The sequence below is a fragment of the Schistocerca cancellata genome, chromosome 2, assembly GCF_023864275.1.
Source record: "Schistocerca cancellata isolate TAMUIC-IGC-003103 chromosome 2, iqSchCanc2.1, whole genome shotgun sequence".
NCBI classification, from domain to species: domain Eukaryota; kingdom Metazoa; phylum Arthropoda; class Insecta; order Orthoptera; family Acrididae; genus Schistocerca; species Schistocerca cancellata.
In genome coordinates, this window is record NC_064627.1 from 538164749 (window position 1) to 538190709 (window position 25961).

A 25961-nucleotide genomic window follows, 5' to 3' on the forward strand; every position below is an offset into this window, starting at 1 on the left:
AGTTTTCGTTTGTTTACGGTAGCGACTAACTGTCGCGATATACTGTCCGCACAATGGTGTCCCAGAGGTATCGACAAACATAAATGCCGTCAGCGCTTAATTGTTATGCTTTACAGAGCTTTGGTAAATATGTAGCGTGTCACGTCGCTGCACTTGTGAGAATACGCTGCTACTTCCTCCTCTCTCTGTTTATCTAGCGTAAACACGACAAGTAAACACCCTGGACAAGTCTTTAACGTGATAAAATCAGTTTTACAACAAAAACTTTTCAGTGGAAGTTTAACGCAACTGACTAAAAAAATTAAATAATGATCGATGTAAAATGATAGCCGAATCGTTGTGATCTAGCGATTCTATCAATATGTTACCACCTTATTGTGTTTTCAGGCTGTTAACCCTAAATTCGTTTTTCATTATGTGAGATTCGTGCATGTGACGTTCAAAATGAAACACACTCAGATCACTGAGCTTTATTGTGGTGGAAAACAATGAGCTAGAGCATCATACAAAATTTGATACAAAATTTAAATGTTATCAACACATCTTTCAAATTAATTACGTTAAGCAATGAATTAAAGAATGGAAACAACACAAGCCTACGTTTCGTATGCCCAAGAACATTTTTTTAACAACATAAATTGTCACTTTTTACCGAGAATTTTCTCTGTGCTGTGTTGATATACTGTTTGAATTTTTTTACATGTCAATCACATTAGTTGTACTGATACAATTGCTACAGAATATGTGCTAGCTAAAAATAAAAATTTGGGAAATGTGCATGTGATATTTGTTGGTGATATGAATGATTTATTCAGATTTGTTATAGATGGTATGATTCGTCCAGATTTGTGTTAAGTAAACGTTATATGCACGGTGTTAACTAACACGTGGGAAACAGCTTGGGAATGACACAGGACTTAAAAAGAAGCAAAAAGTCCATATTACTTAATGTCAAATTCTTCCAATTTCTTAGTTTCAAATACTATTTTGTTGTTACATGTTTGTTTAGTTTATCTTTTTGATTTTAAATTTCCAACTTTGGGGGCATTTAAGGGCATATTGCATTCACTATCTACTGCAAATGTTTGCATTCTCCGCCTGCGTGTTCAAGAAGGATTTCAGCAGATACAGCAGACACCAAGAATATGGGGACGCGAAAGGCGTTCAGAAGCCTGTGTTGCAGTTGATGGCAGAGATTTTGAACATTTAATTTAGCCATCAGAAGATAAGATCTAAAAAAGGGAAAATACTTGCAGAACCAAGATGGAAATTTGAAAACAGAAAACAAAAACGAAGGAAATGTGTAACAACAAAAAAGAAAATAATAAAAAATTGATCATCCTTATATATTAAATTTTTTGCTTCTTTTTAAGTCGTTAATCGATTCCCCCGTTCCCCATATTTTTTAACACTCCGTATAAGGTAAAGACGCAAAGTACAACAAACGTTGTTTTCTTTGCCTGCATAAAAAAATCTAGTATTACGCAAAATTATACTTGTGTCTACTGTATGTAGAGGCAGTATTTCCCGATATCCGAAAATCAGTAGACTCAATTCCACACTTTCACTTATTATGGAACATACGATTATAGGGAGTACCAAGCGAAATTTCTGACTGGACTGAGGATTTCTTGGTAGGCAGGACGCAGTATATTATCTTGAAAGGAGAGTCGTCGACAGGTGTAGAAGTAACTTCTGTTGTGCCCTGGAGAACTGTCGGGACTCTTGCTCATGATGTGTATTAAAGAATTCGCAAACAGTATTAGTAGAAACCACAGACTTTTCATATAATATGGTTATCTCCAATGAAGTACTGTCTGGATAAACCTGCATCAATATTGAGTCGTATTTCGATAAGATATCAAAATGGTGCAAAGAGTGACAACTTTCTTAAAATGTTCAAAAGTGTAATATTGCGCACAAAAAAAGTAGCATCTTATGACTACAATATCAATGACTCACAACTGGAATTGGTTAACGCCTACAAAAATGAGAATGTAACAAATTGCTGGGATATGAAAAGGAGCGATCCCGTATATTCAGTCGTAGGTGCAGCAGGTGGCTGACTTCGATTCGCTGTTAGACTACTAGGGAAATCAGGCAGTCTACAAAGGAGATTGCTTACAAAACTCTCGTGTAACCCGTCATAATATATAGCTTAAGTGTGTGGAAACTCTACCAAATAGGACCAACAAGGGATATTAAACGGATGCAAAGAAAGGCTGCACAAATTGTCACAGGTTTGATTGATGCATAGGAGAGTGTCACGGAAATGCTGAGGAAAGTGAACTGTCAGACGCTTGAAGATAGACGCAAACAATGCCGTAAAGGCTCACAAAGTTTCAATGTGGAACCTGGGAACATACGAAGGCGAGCTGAAGAACGATGCATAGGAATTATTTATATGCAAACTCTGAAAGCTTTTTATATAAAGCAAACGTTATTAACTTTCTACATCCTTATCCTTTGTACCTACATATTTATTTCTCAACATAGCCACGCTGGCGGCGAACACATTTCTCCCAACGAGAGACCAGTTTGTTGATGTCGTTACTGTAGAATGTCTGACTTTGGTGACGAAGCCACAACCTCAGCTACGCTTGCGCCGCTTCGTCACTATCAAAGTGAAGTCGTCGGAGGTGTTCTTTAAGTTCTGGAACCAAATGGAAATCGGATTGGGTCAAATCAGGACTGTATGGAGAAGGATCGATGATAGTGAACGCAAGGCGTCGGATTGTTGCAGATGTCGCGGCGCTCGTGTGCGGTCCAGCATTCTCGTGCTGAAGGAGAGGGCGCTCCATGTATGGACGAACTCTTCCAATGCGAAACTCGATTACAGCACGCTGTTTCTCATGCACCGATATACTTACTTTACACGCCGCCATGTTACACACAATTCGGAGCGGTTTAGCGGCAAAGGGGTGCAAATGTGCAGGCATGAAGAATAAAGATGTAGATTGTGTTAATAACTTTCGCATTATTTAAAATGGTTTAAAAGATTTCACATAAGAAATTCGGGGGCATTACTTTTCATCACGCCCTCGTACTGCAGTCCCTACACATCACTCCCTTGGGGGTCGCAAAGACGAGATTAGTCTACACACAGAGCGCACAGAGGTTGTTACGCAATCATTCTTCCCGCTCTCTAGGTGAATGCAACGGAAAAAAGCCCTAGTAACTGTTTCTACCTTGCGCTTCAGTAGTTCGGAGAGTTGTAGGCGTAGATGTAGATACATGGGGTGGTCAGAAACGGTCTGAAAAGCTTGTAAGGTTGGTGCAAGGTAGGTAATGCTGAGAAGTAACTGATCAGAAAAAAATTCGATATGTTGCGCCGTTTCCGAATTAATTTGCATTGAAGTTGTACAGGTACAGATATAGGACCTATATCGGAAGGATCGAATCTACCCTTACACTCCTTTGCTACAGCACAGCGGCATCGCTGACGGGGATGCCCCTTACTTCCAGAAGAGAGAGATCGGCGCTTGGAGACCTTTTGGCGCCAAGGACTCAATCAGTCGAGCAGGAGGAAGACTGCAGGGCAGGTCACGGAAGCTCGTACTCGGCACATCACGCGTAAAAGTGTGAATTACTTTTGTGATTTGTGGAATATCGTCACTCGAGACTGAGCATACTTAACAAGGCAGATCCCGAGTGCCTGCGCTTCTGGCTGTGGCGTATAAACGTGAAAGATTCTAATGGTAGCCGCGCTAGAGTTAAAACGCGAGTAGAACACGTATGTGTGTGAGCGAAGTTAGACTTTTGGAGCTCAGAATAGTATTTCGTATCCGGGAGACTTCTTACGTGATGAAAAGGCGATCATACAGTAATGGATGCTTGTGGCGGCAACTGTAGTGTGAATGCAATCTGAATCACTAGCGATGTGTTACCTGAATTTATACTGAAATTCACTGAGGTGACAAAAGTCATGGGCTAGCGTATGCACGTATACCGATGGAGGTAGTATCGCGTACTCAAGGTATAAAATGGCAGTGCATTGACGGAGCTGTCCCCTCCCTCCCTTTTTCCCTTCTCCCTCATCTCCTTGCGCCTGGTAGATCCTCCGTTTTGATCAGCGTGCCAATTCAGTGTTGTGTTTAGTGCTGTTTCTCCTGTGCGTCGAGACGTGTGATTTTAATTGTGTGCTGGCCGTGTAGTTAGTGTTACTGTTAGTGTTTGTGTGTGCTACCCCATCCATTGATACTTTTATGCTCCGGTCGTACTGCGCCTTGTTTCTTTTAATTGTCCCAGTGTGTGGTTTTTTGTGTGTGCTACTTTTTTACGGTTTTTATCTCCATTTTACAGTCGCCCCCTTTTTTGTCTATTGTCTTTCATGATGTTCCCCATTTTTTGTATCTGTGTTCACCATGTTTTCTCCTTTGTTATTTTTTAAATGTCTTCTATTGTTTGTTCTATGTCTTTCGGCTGAAGAGCAGCGCATATGCTGTTGCCAGCCCGCCCCGATGGGGAATTGAAATAGAATAAACGAAAAAAAGACGGAGCTGTCATTTGTACTTAGATGATTCATATGAAAGGGTTTCCGACGCGATTGTGGCCGCACGACGGATATTAACATACTTTGAAAGCTGTATGGTAGTTGGAAATAGACGCTTGGGACATTACATTTAGGAAATCGTTAGGGAATTCAGTATTCCGCGGTCCACAGATTTAAGAACGTGCCGAGAATACCAGATTTCAGGCATTACCTTTCACCATGGACAACGCAGTGGGCGATTCACATAATGACCGAGAGCAGCGGGGTTTGCGTAGATTTGTCAATGCTGACAGGCAAGCAACACTGTGTGAAATAACCGCAGAAATCAATGCGGGACGTACGACGAACGTATCCGTTAGGAAAGTGCGGTGAAAATTAGCGTTAATGGGTTACGGCAACAGACGACCGACGCGAGTGTCTTTGCTAACAGCAGGACATCGTCTGCAGCGCCTCTTGCGGACTTGTAACCGTATCGGTTATACCCTAGACGACTGGAAAACATTGGTCTGATCATTAGAGTCCCGATTTCAGTTGGTAAGAGAGGATCGAGTGTGGCGCAGACCCCACAAACCCATTGGTCTAGGTTGTCAGCAACGTAGTGTGCAATCTGGCGGTGACCCCATAATTGTGTGGGCTGTGTTTATATGAAATGGACTGTGTTGTCGGTCGAATTGAACCGATCATTGAATTGAAATGGTTATGGTCCGCTATTTGGAGACCATCTGCAGACATTCATGGACTTCATTGGTTCGAAGAACATTCTGGACAATTAGAGCGTATAATTTGGCCACCCAGATCGCCCGACATGGACCCCATCGAACATTTGTGGGACATAATGCAGAGGTCAGCTCGTGTAAAACATCCTGCACCGTCAACACTTTCGCAATTATGAACGGCTAGAGACGCAAGTAGACTTCAAACGACTTGTTGAGTGTATGCCACGTCGAGTTGCTGCACTACGCCAGGTAAATGGAGACCCGACACGATACTGGGGCGTACCTCATCACTTTCGTCACCTCGGTGTAAATAACTGTACCGTAAAAAAAAGTGGTCTCATATAACGTCTCCAGTGTCAAGGTATATAATCGTAGAAGAGTGTCGGAGCATAGATAGGGCGTGCATCGTAGGCTCACGGGCAGAAATTTAGTTGTTGGTACATGTACCGCGGAAGTCTGTTCGACCTCTACAACTGCCTGCTTAGTAATGTTTGATGCCTAATTTTACTAATCAGCCAGAGTACAGCAAGTCGTAAACACCTATAATCACCTATAGGGAAGCAATAAAGTGGAGTGGTGGCTGACAGAGTTAGCCAATCAGGTCGGTGGGCGCGCAAATCCAAGTGACGATCCAAATACAATTAATGTTATTTGTTCTCATAGCAGAAATGATAGCGCAAGAGACTGCACAGCATTTGGTTCGGCTTCGACCATTATTACCGTACCATGTCCCATTTTTTGTCACCTTTTTGTTCGGTTTCAGGAAGCAAAACGAAGAACGCGTTTGGCGACGCCGTCTCTGGCGGGTCGCTTGAATTTGCGCGCTCGACGGCCTGACTAAGTTCAATGCTAATTAACTCAGAAACGGCGCAAAGTATCGATTTTTCCTTAACAATTATTTCTCAGCAAAACCTACCCTGTAACATCCTTACAAGCTTCCCAGACTTCCAGACCACCCTGTATAGAATTTTAAGTGTGCTTTCTAAGAGTCACGCAAACAAATTTTCAATTGGAATCACACAAGACTGGTGTTACAGATGATACCGCAAAGCTGACAGCCAGCGCTTCTGTGGCGATAAGAAGCGGCGTCGGGGCGAATGACGACGCAAACCGCCACGAGGCGATAACGGGTGCTTCCTCCGGCCGTCCGCGCACAGTGCTCCAGTCGCGGCGGCCATGGCAGCTCGGCCGCCGACGCTGCACCAGCCTGTGGCGTTGTTGCTGGCGATGATATTACTGCTGCCGCCGCTGTCCACAACAGCGAAAGCAGTTGCTGCTCAGCCTGCCGAACTCCGGTGCATCCCTCCGGGGGCAGCAACGGTGGCTGTCCGCGGATGCTCCTGGCGACAACACATGCCCCACGTGGAGTGCTCAAAGTTCCCGCCTGACGCGCCCGCTCCCGGTCGCGCCAAACTGAGCCTGGATGCTGGAAGCGGCAACTCTATCGACTCGAGGCCAGCCTTCTGCGTCACACTGACACTCTTCCAGAGAAACAGCTGCGACACCTGCTTCGAGAGCTTGGAATTCCGGAACTTCACCGTGGGCTGGGCTGTAATTGGCCCCCGGTGCAAGGAAAGGTGAGTGTGGCGTCTCGGCCTTCTGCAAGGGTATATTGATGAATCCAGTATATTTCTATGAAAATGTGGCAGATTTTTAAAGCGATGTGTGCGTGTGTTGGTAAGTGTGTATCTTGTAAGGATTTGTTCCAAAATTGTTAAGGCTCTCGTCGCCACTTGTTGGTGTGGCAGGGGGCGAAAGACATTCCGGAGGGCTGAACGGAAGGCCTCTCCAGTTTGTCTGACGAACCGGTTTCAGATTCTGTCTCCAGCTCATACTGATATTCGGCCAGACATGGCTGCTTGTCCTGTTCCAGAGGCTGCCTCTCAGGCTGCAAGATCCGGGCGGTCGCAGAGGGTGGGCTTACTGGTAGTTGGGAGCTCCAACGTCAGGCGCATAATGGGGCTCCTTAGGGATATGGCTGCAAGGAAGGGGAAGAAAACCAATGTGCACTCCATGTGCATACCTGGGGGAGCCATTCCAGATGTGGAAAGGGTCCTTCCGGATGCCAAGAGGGGTGCAGGGTGCACCTATCTGCAGGTGGTCACTCATGTCGGCTCATGTCGGGATGAAAGCAGAGCTCACCATCTGCAGCATCGTCGACAGGACTGACTGCGGACCTTTGGTACAGAGCCGAGTGGAGGGTCTGAATCAGAGGCTGAGACGGTTCTGCGACCGTGTGGGCAGCAGATTCCTCGACTTGCGCCATATGGTGGTGGGGTTTCTGGTTCCGCTGGATAGGTCAGGAGTCCACTACACACAAAAGGCGGCTACACGGGTAGCAGGGGTTGTGTGGCGTGGACTGAGCGGTTTTTTACGTTAGATGGCCTCGCGCAAGTACAGAAAGGGTAACAGCCTCAAAGGGTGCTGGGACCAAGCAGCAGTTGGTATTGTAATTGTAAACTGTCGAAGCTGCATTGGTAAAGTACCGGAACTTCAAGCGCTGATGGAAAGCACCGAAGCTGAAATCGTTATCGGTACAGAAAGCTGGCTGAAGCCAGAGATAAATTCTACCGAAATTTTTACAAAGGCACAGACGGTGTTTAGAAAGGATAGATTGCATGCAACCGGTGGTGGCGTGTTTGTCACTGTTAGTAATAGTTTATCCTGTAGTGAAGTACAAGTGGATAGTTCCTGTGAATTATTATGGGTGGAGGTTACACTCAACAACCGAGCTAGGTTAATAGTTGGCTCCTTTTACCGACCTCCCGACTCAGCAGCATTAGTGGCAGAACAACTGAGAGAAAATTTGGAATACATTTCACATAAATTTTCTCAGCATGTTATAGTCTTAGGTGGAGATTTCAATTTACCAGATATAGACTGGGACACTCAGATGTTTAGGACGGGTGGCAGGGACAGAGCATCGAGTGACATTATACTGAGTGCACTATCCGAAAATTACCTCGAGCAATTAAACATAGAACCGACTCGTGGAGATAACATCTTGGACCTGCTGATAACAAACAGACCCGAACTTTTCGACTCTGTAAGCGCAGAACAGGGAATCAGTGATCATAAGGCCGTTGCAGCATCCCTGAATATGGGAGTAAATAGGAATATAGAAAAAGGGAGGAAGTTTATCTGTTTAGCAAGAGTAATAGGAGTCAGATTTCAGACTACTTAACAGATCAAAACAAAAATTTCTGTTCCGACACTGACAATGTCGAGCGTTGATGGAAAAAGTTCAAGGCAATCGTAAAATGCGGTTTAGACAGATACGTGCCCAGTAAAACTGTGAGGAACGGGAAAAACCCACCGTGGTTTAACAATAAAGTTAGGAAACTACTGCGAAAGCAAAGGGAGCTTCACTGCAAATTTAAACACAGCCAAAACCTCTCAGGCAAACAGAAGCTAAACGACGTGAAAGTTAGCATAAGGAGTGCTATGCGTGAAGCGTTCAGTGAATTCTGAAAGTAAAATTCTATGTACCGACGTGACAGAAAATCCTAGGAAGTTCTGGTCTTACGTTAAATAAGTAAGTGGATCGAAACAGCATATCCAGACACTCTGGGATGATAATGGCGTTGAAACAGAGGATGACACGCGTAAACCTGTAATAATAAACACCTTTTTCCAAAGCTGTTTCACAGAGGAAGACCGCACTGCAGTTCCTTCTCTAAGTCCTCGCACGAACGAAAAATGGCTGACATCGAAATACGTGTCCAAGGAATAGAAAATCAACTGGAATCACTCAACAGAGGAAAGTCCACTGGACCTGACGGGATACCAATTCGATTCTACACAGAGTACGGGAAAGAACTTGCCCCCCTTTTAACAGCCGTGTACCGCAAGTCCCTAGAGGAACGAAAGGTTCCAAATGATTGGAAAAGAGCACAGGTAGTTCCAGTTTTCAAGAGGAAAGTCCACTGGACCTGACGGGATACCAATTCGATTCTACACAGAGTACGCGAAAGAACTTGCCCCCCTTCTAACAGCCGTGTACCGCAAGTCCCTAGAGGAACGGAAGGTTCCAAATGATTGGAAAAGAGCACAGGTAGTTCCAGTTTTCAAGAAGGGTCGTCGAGCAGATGCGCAAAACTATAGGCCTATATCTCTGACATCGATCTGTTGTAGAATTTTAGAACATGTTTTATGCTCGCGTGTCATGTCATGTCTGGAAACCCAGAATCTACACTGTAGGAATCAACTTGGATTCCGGAAACAGCGATCGTGTGAGACCCAACTCGCTTTATTTGTTCATGAGACCCAGAAAATATTAGATACAGGCTCCTACGTAGATGCCAGTTTCCTTGACTTCCGGAAAGCGTTCGATACAGTTCCGCACTGTCGCCTGATAAGCAAAGTAAGAGCATACGGAATATCAGAGCAGCTGTGTGGCTGGATTGAAGAGTGTTTAGAAAACAGAACACAGCATGTTGTTCTCAATGGAGAGACGTCTACAGATGTTAAAGTAACCTCTGGCGTGCCACAGGGGAGTGTTTGGAACCATTGCTTTTCACAATATGTATAAATGACCTAGTAGATAGTGTCGGAAGTTCCATGCGGCTTTTCGCGGATGATGCTGTAGTATACAGAGAAGTTGCAGCATTAGAAAATTGCAGCGAAATGCAGGTAGATCTGCAGCGGATAGGCACTTGGTGCAGGGAGTGGCAACTGACCCTTAACATAGACAAATGTAATGTATTGCGAATACATAGAAAGAAGGATCCTTTATTGTATGATTATATGATAGCGGAACAAACACTGGTAGCAGTTACTTCTGTAAAATATCTGGGAGTATCCGTGCGGAACGATTTGAAGTGGAATGATCATTGTTGGTAAGGCGGGTACCAGGTTGAGATTCATTGGGAGAGTCCTTAAGAAATGTAGTCCATCAACAAAACACTCCTTGGACCTATACCTGAGTATTGCTCATCAGTGTGGGATCCGTACCAGGTCGGGATGATGGAGGATATAGAGACGATCCAAAGAAGACCGGCGCGTTTCGTCACAGGGTTATTTGGTAAGCGTGATAGCGTTACGGAGATGTTTAGCAAACTCAAGTGGCAGACTCTGCAAGAGAGGCGCTCTGCATCGCGGTGTAGCTTGCTGTCCAGGTTTCGAGAGGGTGCGTTTCTGGATGAGGTATCCAATATATTGCTTCCCGCTACTTATACCTCCCGAGATCACGAATGTAAAATTAGAGAGATTCGAGCGCGCACGCAGGCTTTCCGGCAGTCGTTCTTCCCGCGAACCATACGCGAATGGAACAGGAAAGGGAGGTAATGACAGTGTCACGTAAAGTGCCCTCCGCCACACACCGTTCGGTGGCTTGCGGAGTATAAATGTAGATGCAGATGTAGACAAACTGCCCATTGGCTTCTGTCTCGGGTTCTCCGGCCGACGTTCGTCTGATGATTTTACTGACGTCTCGCCAGCACGAGTGGCTGGCATTGTCAAAGTTTCACCCTCCATTGCTGGAGGTGGAGACGAACTCGCAGACGCAGACTGTATTTAGCTGGCGCGTCAACGCACGAGGTCCCTCGCGGACATTGGCGCGCCAGGTACATATAGTCTGCGTTCGCGAGTTCATCTCCAGTTCACCTCCAGCAATGGAGGGTGAAGCTTTGACATTGCCAGTCACTCGTGCTGGCGAGACGTCAGTAAAGTCATGAGACGAACGTCGGCCGGAGAACCCAAGACAGAAGCCAATAGGCAGTTTGTCGATTTATTCTAACTTTTAAACAGATTTAACACAATTTTTTTGGCTGCTAAAAAGCAAAATAAAACCATTATCAACCGGATAGCGTTCATTTACATCTGCAGGGTGTATCATAATTAACGGCGTTTACGCATGCAGTAGAAAGTACACGAAACTGGAAGTAAAAAAGTATCAGTAAACATAGGTCCACAGACGTCATTCTGTGTTACTGTCACCCCAGTTAGGAAGAGATAACAATACTGCAAAGGTATCTAATGAAAAATATTTAATGATGGGAAACTGCAGAAAGTATATAATAAAATGAAAATTACTTAATTTGGAAATTTCTAACGAAGGATACTTCGAACATTGACAGTATTAAATGACACTAACCTTGTCGCGGAAATGCTCGCTCACAGTGCCTATACGTCCCGTGTCGAGAATGTTTCATGTCTAATTTATTTCACTGTACACAACAAGGAACTCTCCAAATGAGATATGTAATTGGGTCCTGATAATGTCTTACCTGCAACAGACGCTCGGTTCTGTTCTGTATCGGCCTATCTGCCAATGACAATGATGTTGCGACATCATGTGCTGAAAGAGAAAAGTGCTGTGCTGCGACCTATAATTTCGCTCATCTCACAACACCCCGTCCACTCGTCGTTCTGTTCATTTGCTAACAATGCTCTTAGTACTCACTGTATTCAAAATGCACTTATTTAAGAAAAGGGAGAAGATTATTATAAATTAAAAATTAAATGAAATCAGAACTTACTTAATAAATTTATCAAAACTACATATCTAACATTTGAACTCCTTTTAATAAAATTCTTTATTCTTTTTAACCCTATCACAGACAGCAAGCATTACTGAAGTGTAAAACTGCAATCAGTTTTACTTTTAAATTGTTCAATAACAATCTCCCTTTAACTAACAAAAGTGGATGGAACTTGCTAACACCTTGGACGTATGACTGATAAATTTTCTCCTTTACCTAACACTCCAAATCACTGAGCAATGACAATTAACAAGCTACAATAATCGCTAAATGCACGCAAAGCAATGCGTCAAATACCTTTCGGCTGCCGAGTCGTTCCTGTGTGTAAATAAGATTCCAGAAATCTTCTCCACTTCTCAAAATTTCTCATCTTTAACACGGAACCACTTGTTATGACCCAGGGTTCCCCAGCTAAGCCGGCCAATCACCGTCACATCTCGCCTTGACCCTATTACGACTCGCTCTCCCTGCTGCTACTACCGCGCTATTTTACTCAGCAATGCTTTTCTTTATACTCAGAGACAATGTACACTTCATGTGTTGTAGCTTTACAAATAAATCTATGGAAGTTACAGTCTTTGCAATCGATCTGTTACACAAATGACTGATAAACCCAAGCTGTAGAAAATCGTGTATCAGTAAATCGATACATTACAGTAAATCGATGTATTACAAATGTAGTCGACTAACTTTTTTTTTATAAATAAAGTTTCTTCATGACGCAAGGAGCAGGCAATGTGTTTCTCTAAGATTATTCTATAATATAGGCCAAATTTATCTATAAAATTTTCCCTATGGTGCAAAGAACTTTGTAGTTGGGTTTTTCCTTACACGAAACTTTTAGCCGTAAAACATTAAGAAAAATTACTGGAGATACTTTGGTAGAAATGCACGTGTTTTGAATGAACACAACAGTTTCATGACTATACTTGTAGTTAAAGGAAGTGTTGAAAGTGTTCTTGTACCATGTCACAGCAATGAATTTCGAATCTTCTCAGTCATACACGGATGATTTGGAAATTGTCGACAAGCACTGACAAGTCTCTGCTCCAGTTCTTCTACCGTGCTACCTGGGATCACGCACATTACACTTAGTCCAAGAAATCGATGGGGTTCAAAGGCCATGGTACAGGGCCTGCTCGCACAGTCCATCTTTGACCTTATCGGCGCATTATATGTCGTCAAACCATAGGAGCAACAGATATCGGTGCACCATCATGTATGTACCACGTATCTGTTAGTACCGGCTCCACAATAACGGCGGTTCATAAAGTATAGAAGTAATTTTACCTTATAAAAATTATAAACCAGAATTACAGCAAGTTAAAGCATATCATAATAATTACTTACCAAACATTTTATACAAATATTTATGAAAACCTAACGAAAATGTTTCTAAAGCTTCTACCGCCTGCCACCCTCCAAGAAAGCTGGAACTCCATCTAGTGGGCGGTAAGGACCAGGTTGTGACTACCGCTGTTCTAAGGGAACCTCCTCAAGCAATCCTGCATGTTGACACCGCAGAAACCGCAGGTAATTCCGTCCATTGTGTTTGCTAGCATGTACAGCCCAATAAGACGATCATCTGTTACAGCCAAGCGTAGGTTTGTCTGCAGCTTGCTTTCTTATCCGCTGACAAAACACTAGTCTAAGATACAAGTCCACCTCACTAAGACATTGAGCTCTTTGGGCGTGGTACGCGTACATTGCACTGTGATGCGTTATTCTCCAAACACTACTGTGGCTCCTTCCAGGAATTTGTGTGTCAAGTCTCCTTGCCGAAATTCCTGGGAAGCGCTCGACTGTTTTCAGCACATCATCTTCAAGCACAGGTGTAATTCCCGCAAGCCGACCCGCTCTTGCAGCTTGTGCAAACCTCCCATTTTCCCGGAAGCTCTGATGCACCAGTGTAAACGTTCAACTCTCCAACTCTCGGGGTGCCTTCGGGCACAGTACGTTTCTTGGTACAAGCTCGTAGTCACCCGTGCATTGCTGTTATCCCTATCATATATGAAAACCTTTTTCGCATACTCCTCTTTAATGTAATTTTCCACGTTACCAGCAACGCTCATACAACACAAGTGACGCTACGCAAACAGTTGACACGAGTGGCGCGCATTGACGGTGTACAGTATTAGTCGACTACGATATTATTGCACCTGGGAAGTGAGATCGCTTCGCATCGTACTTCGCGAGACTCGTTGAAATACTTGCTGGTATATGCGTTACTGTAGAAGTAATATGATTCGTAAATCCTTGAATTAACTGGTGAAATCTAAGTCCTACCCGCACTGTGTGGTAAAAGTCCGAAATTTCTTGTTATATACGAAGATTTCGAACTTTAACCAAGAGATGTTGGTAAATCTTAGGATGTAAACTGGTAAAACCATATTTATTTAAAAATCATCTTAGCAATTTATTCAGATAGTTTTTATTTATTATAAATTTATGTATTCTAAACATTCTTGCATTCCAATGTGATTATAATGAGCAATATTCCATATTAGTGAAAAATGTTGTAAAAAAATGTTACCTTGTGAACGTTAAATTTTGTTGCAACAAGGCTGACTTTTGTGGCATTTTGAATTACATAATATGGAAGATAATTTATACAAGCATTTTTAACTGAACACTTTTTTTAAGCAATTGCACTTTTTGAACCCCTGTACTCCAACAAAAGATTGTTTGGCAACTACTTCCCATAGGCTAATTTCTTCTCTTGCTACTTCTTCGATGTTGATAAAATTTTCCTTGCACGATGTAAATTGGTTCCTAGCGTACAATGACTTCAGTTTACCAGCTTTGGTACGAAGTTGATAAAATTCGTCATCCTCGGTATTTAACACTACTGCTATTATAGATTTTGCATAAATTTTTGCCCTCTCTACATCTGGTACTTTAATTCTCACATTTTGTCCAACATAAGATTTCGGAATTTTGTTACATGAGGCTGCTTTCATTTTCTTTCCCTGCAATCGAAGCCCTTCTTTGGCAGCTTCTTGGATCCGTTTCACTTTTTGAACACTGTTGGAAGTTGTCAGTGTCTCGTCACAACCATCAGCTGGTGCCGGTGTCTCGTTGGTAACAGACGTCAAATCCTGTGTCTCTGGTGCTTCCTCACCTGTTGCAGCCGCACTTTCTACCTCCGTTCCTTCTGTTCCTGTACTTGATTCACTGGCATAAATTCCAAGGCCGTCATTTTCAGTTTCCTGTGAGTCAGTGGTGTTTAACATTGTTTCCAAGTCTTCTTCAGTGTTTATATTTTTTTATTAAATCAGGCGGAACAGCTCAGGTCGCAATGCCCATTATCATTGGAACCCAAAACATGGCTTCATATGGTGAACACCTGATCCCTTCATGACAAGCCCTATTTTTCATTGCTTGCACAAACCTCAGCCCTTCTGACCATTTTGAAGTTTCATTTGTTTTCATCCAAGGTGATAACATATTTTCGATATCTTGATTTGCTCTTTCGACTGATCCCTGAGACTGACTGTGCCTCGGTTTCCCGTGGACTATCTTTATATCACTTCACAACACACATAAACTTTGAATGTCTTGGTTACAAACCTCTCTACCATTATCAGAATGAAGGATACGTGGCGCATCAAAGATGGTAAAAATATCCAAATGATGACATGTTTACTTCATCAACCCTTTTCGAAGTTAGTGCACAGAGGATAACAAATTTTGTCAAATGATCTTGGCATACAAGTACGACCTTACAATTATTGTCTGGGTTTGCCTGCATGTCGATTAAGTCAATTTGGCATGTGAATTCATTTAACTGTGTATGATAGGTTTCACTACAACACCCCTTTTCAATGTTTTTTGGGTTTTCTGACATGGTTCACATAATCTCAAATAAGTAACGAGTGATTTAACAGTCTCATTCTTGTACTTACGATTCAGTTCCACAATCAACCGTGTTCGGCCGCCATGGCATAGAAATGTAGGTCTCGTGTAATACGTTAAACACTTCATCAAAACGAACGTAATAACGAATTTCTTCTTTTCCAGCAGACACCGGTGCTTTGAGTTTCTCTTCACCTCCGATGTTGAGAACATCATATCGCTTCAAACGGCTATAGTGAACAGATTTTTGATTGGAAACGATTTTTACATTTTTCATTTTACTTAACAGAATATTATATCGCTCAGCAGTTACATAAAAACTGTTGTCCTTCTTACTGACTGATCCACTTAAAAGTTAGTAAAATCTGTTACGCATAACATAACTTACTGTGATGCAAAGCCGCAGAAGAAACACCATTAAAACGAGTCGCAAAGATGACCGTACGCACGGTGCTCGACTCTGACTGAAAGTACGCAGCGGTGAGCGGACTGAGAACTCATAAGTGCCAACAAAGAAACTTATCTGAACACAAAATTGGCAACAATGAAACTTGTCTGAACCTGCACGACGAAGGTGGAAGTCTTCAACTCAGCAGTTTGCATTGGTAAATCCTAAGATTTACCAATTTCTCTCCGTAAAAGTTCGAAATCTATGCATATAATGAGAAATTTCTGACTTTTACGACACCGCGATGGTAAATCTTAGGTTTCACCGACTAATTCCAGAATTTAGCAATTATCTTACTTTTACAGTAACATGTGCATAACTGCCTTGAAATCATTCACATGCATTTTCGTTAGTCACCACTGTAATTGTTTGCAGTAAAAGTCACCACGTGTTTCCGATAATGGCCGCGGGAGGCCAAGTGCAATAATATCCTGGTGGGATAATACTGCCGTATCCATTCTGTTTACAACTACACGTCTCTAAAATATAAACAAATACACACGTCGGACAGGCATCTAGAGTTTGCACAGAATCATGTCAGTAGTGTGTGATAACTTGCAGTTATCACGCAAACGGTTCTTTTTCAGACCATTCATTACCGGCACTTTTTTGCTTCTTGTTACATGCTCTTTCAACCGTATGCATTTACGCCATTAATTATGACACATTACGTATATTCCGTAAGCCTTACCGTTTGTGGCCCAGGACATTTCTGCTACCATTACCTTTTCACCGTTCCAAATTCCATTCACGAATGGCGCGTGGGATGACTGACTGTCGGCAAATCTCCGTATGAGGTCTTATTTCTTTCATTTTTTCGTGATGATCATTTCGTGAGACGTATGTGGGAGGAAGTAATACACTGTGTGATCAAAAGTATCCGGACACCTGGCTGAAAATTACTTCAAAATTCGTGGCGCCCTCCATCGGTAATGCTGGAATTCAGTATGGTGTTGGCCTAACCTTACCCTTGACGAGAGCTTCCACTCTCGCAGGTCGCAGGCATACGGTCAGTCAGGTGCTGGAAGGTTTCTTGGTGAATGGCAGTCCATTCTTCACGGAGTGCTGCTCTCAGGAGAGGTATCGATGTCGATCGATGAGGCCTGGTACGAAGTTGGCGTTTCAAAACATTCCAAAGGTGTTCTATAGGATTTATTTCAGGACTCTGTGCAGGCGATGTTATTGTCGTGTAACCACACCGCCACAGGCCGTGCATTATGAACAGGTGCTCGATCGTGCTGAAAGATGCAGTCGCCATCCCCGAACTGCTCTTCAAAGTGGGATGCAAGTAGGTGCTTAAAATATCAATGTAGGCCTGCGCTGCCATAGTACCACGCAAAAGAAGGAGTGCAAGCCCCCTCCATGAAAAACACGACCACACTATAACACCACCGCCTCCGAATTTTACTGTCGGCGCTACACATGCTGGCAGATGACGTTCACCGGCCATTTGCCATATCCACACCCTGCCATCGGATCCCCACATTGTGTACCGTAATTCGTCACTTCACACGACGTTTTTCCACTGTTAAATAGTGCAATGTTTACGCTCCCAAGCGAGGCGTCGAATGGCATTTACCGGCGTGATGTGTCGCTTATGAGCAGCCGCTCGACCATGAAAGCCAAGTTTTCTCACCTTCCCCTAAGGGATGCAGTTTGGAATTCCTGCGTGATGGTCTGGATGGATGTCTGCCTGTTACACATTACGACCCTCTTCAACTGTTAGCGGTGTCTGTCAGCCAACAGACGAGGTCGGCCTGTACGCTTTTGTGCTGTTCGTGTCCTTTCACGTCTCCACTTCACTATCACATCGGAAACACTGGATCTAGGGATGCTTAGAAGTGTGAAAATTCGCGTACAGACGTATGACACAAGTGAGACCCAATCATCTGATGACGTTCCAAGTCCATGGGTTCCGCAGGCCGCCCCATTCTGCTTTTTTACGATGTCTAATGACTACTGTGGTCACTAATATGGAGTACCTGGCAGTAGGTGGCAGCACAATGCACCTAATATGAACAACATATCTTTTTGTGGGTGTCCGGATACTTTTGATCACATAGTGTATGTTGTCCGACTCTTTCTGGAATGTATTTTCTCGTAATTTCGGTAGTAAACGTCTCCGTGATTTACTCTGCTTGCCTTGTGACTTCTGTCACTTCAGTTTTGTTGGGAATATATGCAACGCTCTCACGATGACTAAACAATCCACTGCCGAAACGCTCCGCTCTTCATTGGATATTTTCTCTTCTGTTAATCCTACCTGGTAAAGGCACCAGATTGGTGAAAGTACTCACGAATCGGTCGAGTGAGTGTTTTTTAAGCATTTCTTTCATGCACGAATTACATTTCCTTATGTTTATCCCAATGAATCTCAGTCCGGCATGTGATTTTGCTACTATTTATTTTATGTAGGCATTTTATTTTAGGTCGCTCTGGATGGTTACTAGTGGGTATTTTTCAGTCATTTGTCGCCCTTAGTATAATCTAACAATAGTGTATCTCTACGTCTGTTAATGTGCAATACGGAATTTACGTTGAAGGTCAACTGCCAGTTCTTGCATCTATCGTCCATCCTGCGCACGTCTTCTTGACACCTTAATGCTTTACTGGGCATAGCACTACTCAGTTTAGTATGCCGTTACCTTATCCGACCTTGTAATTGAGTTACCCAGCCTGTTGGAGAGGGACTTCAAGTTTAACGTGAGCACCGTACTGTGGTTGAAATTGTCATATTTCACATTCACGAGTCGTTTTCTGAGGTGAAAGGACCAACAGGTGATAAAGAAGAAAAAAAAAAGACTAGGATTGAACCCCAGCCTTCGTATTGTCGTCTGATACTTGCGCTCTTAGGCACAGAGCTATCTTTATCCGTCTGTGTTGTGTACATAGTTCTGCGTAGTCACCGCGTACACAACTTTCCCACTAGAGCGCGCCCCGCTAAGCACAACAGCGCAGGTGCAGCGCTCGTCCGTCTCCGCACTACGAGATGGTGCTGTCTTAGAGACGGACCAAATTCTGCTTCCGCCGATCCGCGTATTAATATGTAACGCAGCCAATGAGATTGCTGCTAACGTAGAACCTTTTCTCCTCGCGGATCACACTCGCGCAGTGATACCTGAACGCTTGAGGTATTATAACGAGTGTACAGACCTCCTATTAGTCAGTCTGCATTAATCTGCATTAGTCTGCATTAGTCTGTAGTCAAGTTTCAGTCTGTGCCTAATAAGATTATCATATTACTGTACATACCCATGAAGAGAAATGTATAGACACTTTTGTCAAGTATCAGAGATATGTGAGAATAAGATTAACATACCAAGACCAAAGGAACTTCAGTTGTCAATTATAAACAGCCTCCAGAATCAAGTTACGTAATATCTACGTTTTTTTATTATTTTAATAAATGTGTGTGAAAATGACTCAAGTTCTGTTTAAAGTTGGTCACTGTCAATCTGCTACTCTAAGCATGCTAACGGCAGAAGATAAACACGCCACGATAAGACCACGAGACATATTGCTGACACTCGCCTACTTCGCTAGAGCGACAAGTCAAATAATCTGATGGTGTGCGTACCGAAGGTCTTACAGTATGCACACCACAATCTGAGACCTCGTTTTTTATAATAAACTTTTTATAATAAACTTGTTTCTGGATTTCGTGCATGTTTACTATACAAAAAACTTTATAAATTGTGAAATATCTGCATTTGCAAAATCAATTCCTGTAGCTTTGGATGTTCCTTATTTGGAATAACGGTCCCTGTCTTCACTGCCCTGTATTTTACATTTTGGAACAGAAGTCATGTTAATGTACAGTACAAGTAATGCACAATAGCGTTTATTCTTTTAGGCATGGAAAAACTGCTACAAGTTTATTAAACTGCCTATCGAGGAACCTCATGTGATCATAATTAAGTTTCACAAAAATTCAAACAATACACTGAATGATGCACGATATTGCGCTGCCAACATGTCGTATTTGAATTCTTCTTGTTCAAAATATTTATTGTAAGATCCTCAGATGCAATTAGTCACACATGATAAATAGTTTCGTTCGCTTAATGATCACATTAAAATCTAAAAATAAAATTAAATGAAACCTTAGCCGGCCACGGTGGCCGAGCGGTTCTAGGCGCTTCAGTCCGGAACCGCGCGACTGCTACGGTCGCAGGTTCGAATCCTGCCTCGGGCATGGATGTGTGCGATGTCCTTAGGTTGGTTAGGTTTAAGTAGTTCTAAGTTCTAGCGGACTGGTGACCTCAAATGTTAAGTCCCATAGTGCTCAGAGCCATTTGAACCATTTTGAAATGAAACGTTATTAAATAAATAGTTAAGAGGAAATGTAACGGAAAATGTAAACGTTTGTTTATCAATTCTTTATGGGGATAGTAAGACAGAGGTCTAAAATTTTACATGTGCAAAGGAAAAGAACTGTATTTTAATAGCAAAAATAGTAAAAGATCCAGGATTAGTACTTTGCCAACAATATCAATTGTCTTAAAAAATTCATTGCCCTCTTTATAAAATGCTTGAAAATTTTATTGTAGGCTCTAACAACGTTATAAGATTGATAAGATCATTAATTTGTATTTAAAACTCGATTATTTGCACAATTTTGAATTTTAGACAATCAAAATTAAGTATATTTTGCTAACATGCAATATTGTAAATGAGAATTTAGTTAAAGGATCTTATATTTTTAATTTCACTTAGGCAGCTACATGTTGTCAACAGTTCCTGAAAATATCATAACATTATATACACTTTTTGATAAATGCTCCTAATAATGCAAAAAATGTAAAACGGCGAAAATGCACTTTTAAGATGTAGTTCCTTTTCAACGTATAACAGGCTTATCTGTATTTTAAAATCATCCGGCCTCTACTCTGTCTGGCCTGTATTTTTAGAGCACGCAGCACTCTGACAGTTGCGGTGATCCCGCTCTGATGGATCATGTAAAATGCTTTTGCAATAAACACACCTGGACCTCTGCAGCACTTCAGTTCCGCCAGTATATCCGTCAGTGAAACATAAAATTGCATCATCGACACCTGTTTTTAGTACAGTAAGTATATAGAATGCAGTTTTTGAGCATCTAATCGAAATAGCGGTTTCTCCATCCTCAAGCGATTCACCTTCCTTCTCCTTTAACAAGCGACGAAACATACTACCAACTCCTGTTTGGATATGCACAACTCATTCTAAATATCCTATTGCAGTATTATAGGGTTTATCTTTTACAGCTTTGAAAGACGAAGAATCCCCACCACTATCACCATTTAATAAATGTCTGAAAAGGAGAGCGTGGCTGTGAATGCAGGGTTAAACAGTTTAATTTTCTAAATGCGTTGCTAATACTGTTACCTTGATAAAATTCGTACCCAACATACATTAAACTCCGTAGATCAAGAAAAAATATTTCCGAAAAATTGGTTTTCCGAATCTAAATGTATAGCGTCCTTCCTTAAGTAGATAACGAAGATTAAAAACATTTGAAATTTCAAATTCTTAAAATTGTAATCTATGTTCGAGTTGTAAAATTTAAATTTCTTTAAAAAGAACACAGTTGTACGCTACAAAATAAAAACAGGACTATAGGTAGTAGACTTGTGACAACAAAATGGCTAAAATGGCTCTGAGCACTATGCGACGTAACTTCTGAGGTCATCAGTCGCCTAGCACTTAGAACTAATTAAACCTAACTAACCTAAGGATAGCACACACATCCATGCCCGAGGCAGGATTCGAACCTGCGACCGTAGCGGTCACGCGGTTCCAGACTGAAGCGCCTTTAACCGCACGGCCACACCGGCCGGCACTTGTGACAACATCTAGGGGGATCTACCGTTTTATTAATCTTACTCTGTGTCATAAAGATGCCACGTTATAGACGAGAGCTAGCAGCCGGGCACGAGAGGGGGGGGGGAAGGGGTCGGGGGGGGGAATGAGAGGAGGAGGTGGGAGGGAGAGACAGAGGATAGGCAACTAATACTGTGTGGTAATGAAATGTTACAAAGAAAAGATGTAAAGCAATTAATTTTAAACTAACACGCTATTTAGATAACTCACTTAATATTCATAAAAGACACTTTTTAAAAATTCACGATCAGAAACGTTGAGTGCGCTCTGTTTTCACCAGAGGGCGTCTGAGGTGTGCGTTTGCTGCATGTTTACAGTGGGATCAGTCTCCCCCGGTCGCGCTGTCAACCTCGCCGCCTGCTGGTGCTGAGGGCTGATAAAGCCGTCGGCACACGAACCGCCGTGCATCCGAACGTTGAGCGTTGCGCGTGCCGAGTTTCTGATGTGATAGCGTGGAACAGCACGTTCGGGAATCTTTCCGAATGTGCAGAGCAATATCTAGTATGTCAGATCTCAGCGTGCGTCTGAGCGTTGACCAATCAGATGGCACAACGCTACCTGCGTCACACGCACATCTCCCTTCAGCAGAGAGCTGTGAGGCGCCATATTGGCGTTCAGTTCAACCCTATACGCATATATTCCGTTTTTGAGCACCAGCAAATTGAGAATCACTCGAAAACCCCTTGATTAACTGTGTGATTCGTTGCAATAAAATAATGAGTAACGTCATATTCGTGGCAAAAGAATTATTGTAACTTGCGTATTATGAGATACGTCATTTGAAGGTAGCGACACACTGAGGATCCATCAAAACTCCATTGTTCTTGGTACAATTTGTTAAATTAAATTTCACGTAGTAACATAGCTACGATTAAAGCATTTAGCATGTGGTAACATGTTAGAATTGCCCATAGATAAATTATTGTCACTTTAGCATAGTGAGTAGCGCCAATGATTCACAGCCAGATGGGTGGTAAAACAATGCTTCGAGTCTCGCGAAGTTTAAATATTTTTTCCTAGCATTCGCGTATTTAATGGGTACTGATACTTTATTATTAGTGTAATGTCAGTACATACCACATACCTGATGTTACCTTTCACCTTTTTTTGAGGAGTGAGTTTCTTCAATTGGCCTAATCTACAGGACAGCTTGCACTACTTGTATAAAGATATTTTGTTCCTTTTTCTTTTGAGTTTCGTAATTTACGTCTTTTAAAGGTTCTGCTACTGGGTAGGAACAGTGAGCAAGTAAGAATGAATGACCTTAGGGTTTTACCAAAATTTAGGAAAAATAAAATAACGTTTATCTTATGTGGAGGACTATTGCAAATTTGTGTTGCACTGTTTGTAATGGAACTTTTATAAGCCTGTGTCCTTATTGATTGGACATGGTACTTTCCTTTTTGTCTTAAAACATGTACATCGATATTGAATTTTTTGTGTATACTACATATAGAACAACGTGACTACCGAGCGGGGTGGCGCAGTGGTTAGACACTGGACTCGCATTCGGGAGGAAGACGGTTCAATCCCGCGTCCGGCCATCCTGATTTAGGTTTTCCGTGATTTCCCTAAATCACTCCAGGCAAATGCCGGGATGGTTCCTCTGAAAGGGCACGGCCGACTTCCTTCCCTAATCCGATGAGACCGATGACCACGCTGTCTGGTCTCCTTCCCCAAACCAACCAACCAACCAACCAACAACGTGACTAGGACATGGACAATGGAGGAAACATGCGTTTTAATAGAGCTAACGTGGCAATTTTACGCGCGCCCGCTGAGTAAACAGTGTGATTTACGAATAGAAACATCCCACAACTGCCGCTGGAGTGCGTCGCGAACGCGTGAACCACGTTGGGGCCCATGTACTGTATGCAAGTCGCATCGCTCCTGAGCGTTCAGCAGCACGTTGAACTCGGCACGCTCAACGTTGACGTTCGACAGCACGGTCCGTGTGCCGACGGCTTTTTAAACGCCGTTTTCCGTCGAGAGAGGAGGCAGCAGCTGTGCAGGCTGCTGACCGGGCCGTCACAGTACGTCGTCAAAGTTCTTGAAGTTACATTTGGCGAATGACTATTTCATCTGGTCCTTTCAGGTGATAATGTCCGTAGATCTCAAGTTTTTCCGAACGTTCAAAAAAATTTCCTTTAGGCGCCGTACTCAAAATTTCAAGATGTGTCTTTGATGGTTCTGCCGACGGTTTAGTATCATTTACATGATCTCCAAATGCTGTCCCCGAAGAGAAGTGTGTGCTTTAAATCGAATCTGAAATGTTCTGACAGTCCGACCTGAACAGGGTGTTTCAATTGCTCCTCCCGATATCGTTTTATGCAAACCGCAATTCAGTATCTTTTCTTTAAAACCCACGTACGCTCGCGCTCGCTGCGGTCACACTGTTGATCCTAGAGGAAAAAAAAAAGAACAGGAACTTATTGTAGGAAATGTAATGTAGTTGAATTCTGTACTGAGATACGTTTTCGCTGGAGGCCGTAGTCTTCGAGTTATTCTAGAAAAACGTACAAAATTGACCAGGCGCACCCCCACTCACACGCTGATCCCCCACCGGTCAGGACTTCTAGTATGCTGTAGGTGGCACATCCTGCAACCATTGTACAAAAATTTTCGACTGTACGAATTATTTCTCATATTCGACCTTTTTTTGATCTTCACTGACTGGCATTATTGCGCCACCTGCTTAGTCGAGCACTTAAGAATTGTAAACCTGACGTTTGCGTAAATTTTAGCCAACAATTTTGTGAATTTTAGCAGCATGAAATGAACACTTACATAATTCTGTTCGTCAGGCCTTCTGATTGTAAGGGTTAAGTTTGGACCAAATAGTCGACGTGATTAATTTTACTGTGACGTTTAAAAAAGTCATCTGCCTTTCATTACCATGACGGGAACATTCAAATTAATAATGTTAATGAAATAGCCGATTATGCTGATGGCGCAAGAGCCCCACCAACGGAGATCGAAAAAGTCAAATATCTTGAATAGTTCGTGTAGCCGGAAATCCTTGTACAATGATAGGAGGGAGCGCCACGAACAACATACTAGACATCGTGACTGCTGATGGATGAGTGAGGTGCAATTGCTGGTCACTTTTGTACGTTTTTCTTGGATAACTCCAAAACCGTGGCCTCCATCGAAAAAGTATCCAAGTACAAAATTTAACTACATTAAATTTCCCACAAAAAAGTCCTGTTGATTTTTTTTGTGTAGGACTAATAGTAGCGCGTAACGAGTGAGAGAATATGAAATTTTCAGGCGTGGCTAGAAATACACTATTGTCCAAAATTAACAAGTATTTCCCCTTCCTGTGCCTAATTCACGATATAATCATGACCGAGCGAGGTGGCGCAGTGGTCAGCACACTGGACTCGCATTCGGAAGGACGACGGTTCAATCCCGTCTCCGGCCATCCTGATTTAGGTTTTCCGTGATTTCCCTAAATCGCTTCAGGCAAGTGCCGGGATGGTTCCTTTGAAAGGGCACGGCCGATTTCCTTCCCCATCCTTCCCTCACCCGAGCTTGCGCTCCGTCTCTAATGACCTCGTTGTCGACGGGACGTTAAACACTAATCCCCCCCCCCATATAATCATGCAACTGCCAATAGATGTCAGTACTATCGCGTTCTGCACGGAAGAGGGCTTTCCGGTCATAGGACAACCACACCAACGATGACTTCAGGGAACCTGTCAAACAGGGTGGTGGTTGCCGTGTAGTCCCACATCCACAGTTGCCTGTGTACCCAGTCACAGACGGTGCGGTATGGCACAGAGAAGACGCCTACCAGGCTCTCTGCGATGGAGGGCCATAGGAAGATTGGAAGCAGGACAGTCGCAAATTGATGTGGCCCGATGGCTTAATGTGAGTCGTTCTGTTGTTTCGCGGATGTGGTGACAGTTAATAGAGACCGAAACTGTATTCCGAAGACCTGGGCAGGACCGATCACGTGTTACACAGAAAGAGAGGACCGTTATTTGGCTGTAAAGGCAGGACTGTACATCATTAGTACTGCACGGTTATTGGCATCTGAGCTCACACCGTCCGCAACACGTTTTGTATCGAGGTAAACGGTGTACAGAAGGCGTCAGCAGAGC

The 25961-nt window shown here is 43.0% G+C and overlaps 1 protein-coding gene across 1 annotated transcript in view; it reads left to right on the forward strand.

The window, feature by feature from the left end:
• The window catches only part of LOC126156009 (toll-like receptor 2), a 170982-nt gene that overhangs the window by 15582 nt on the left and 129439 nt on the right, over positions 1-25961 (forward strand). Inside the window, exon 2 of the mRNA XM_049916271.1 lies at positions 6246-6785. Within this exon, the coding sequence (XP_049772228.1) occupies positions 6385-6785 (401 nt within the window). The 5' untranslated portion in view covers positions 6246-6384. The remainder of the gene's footprint in view (positions 1-6245; positions 6786-25961) is intronic.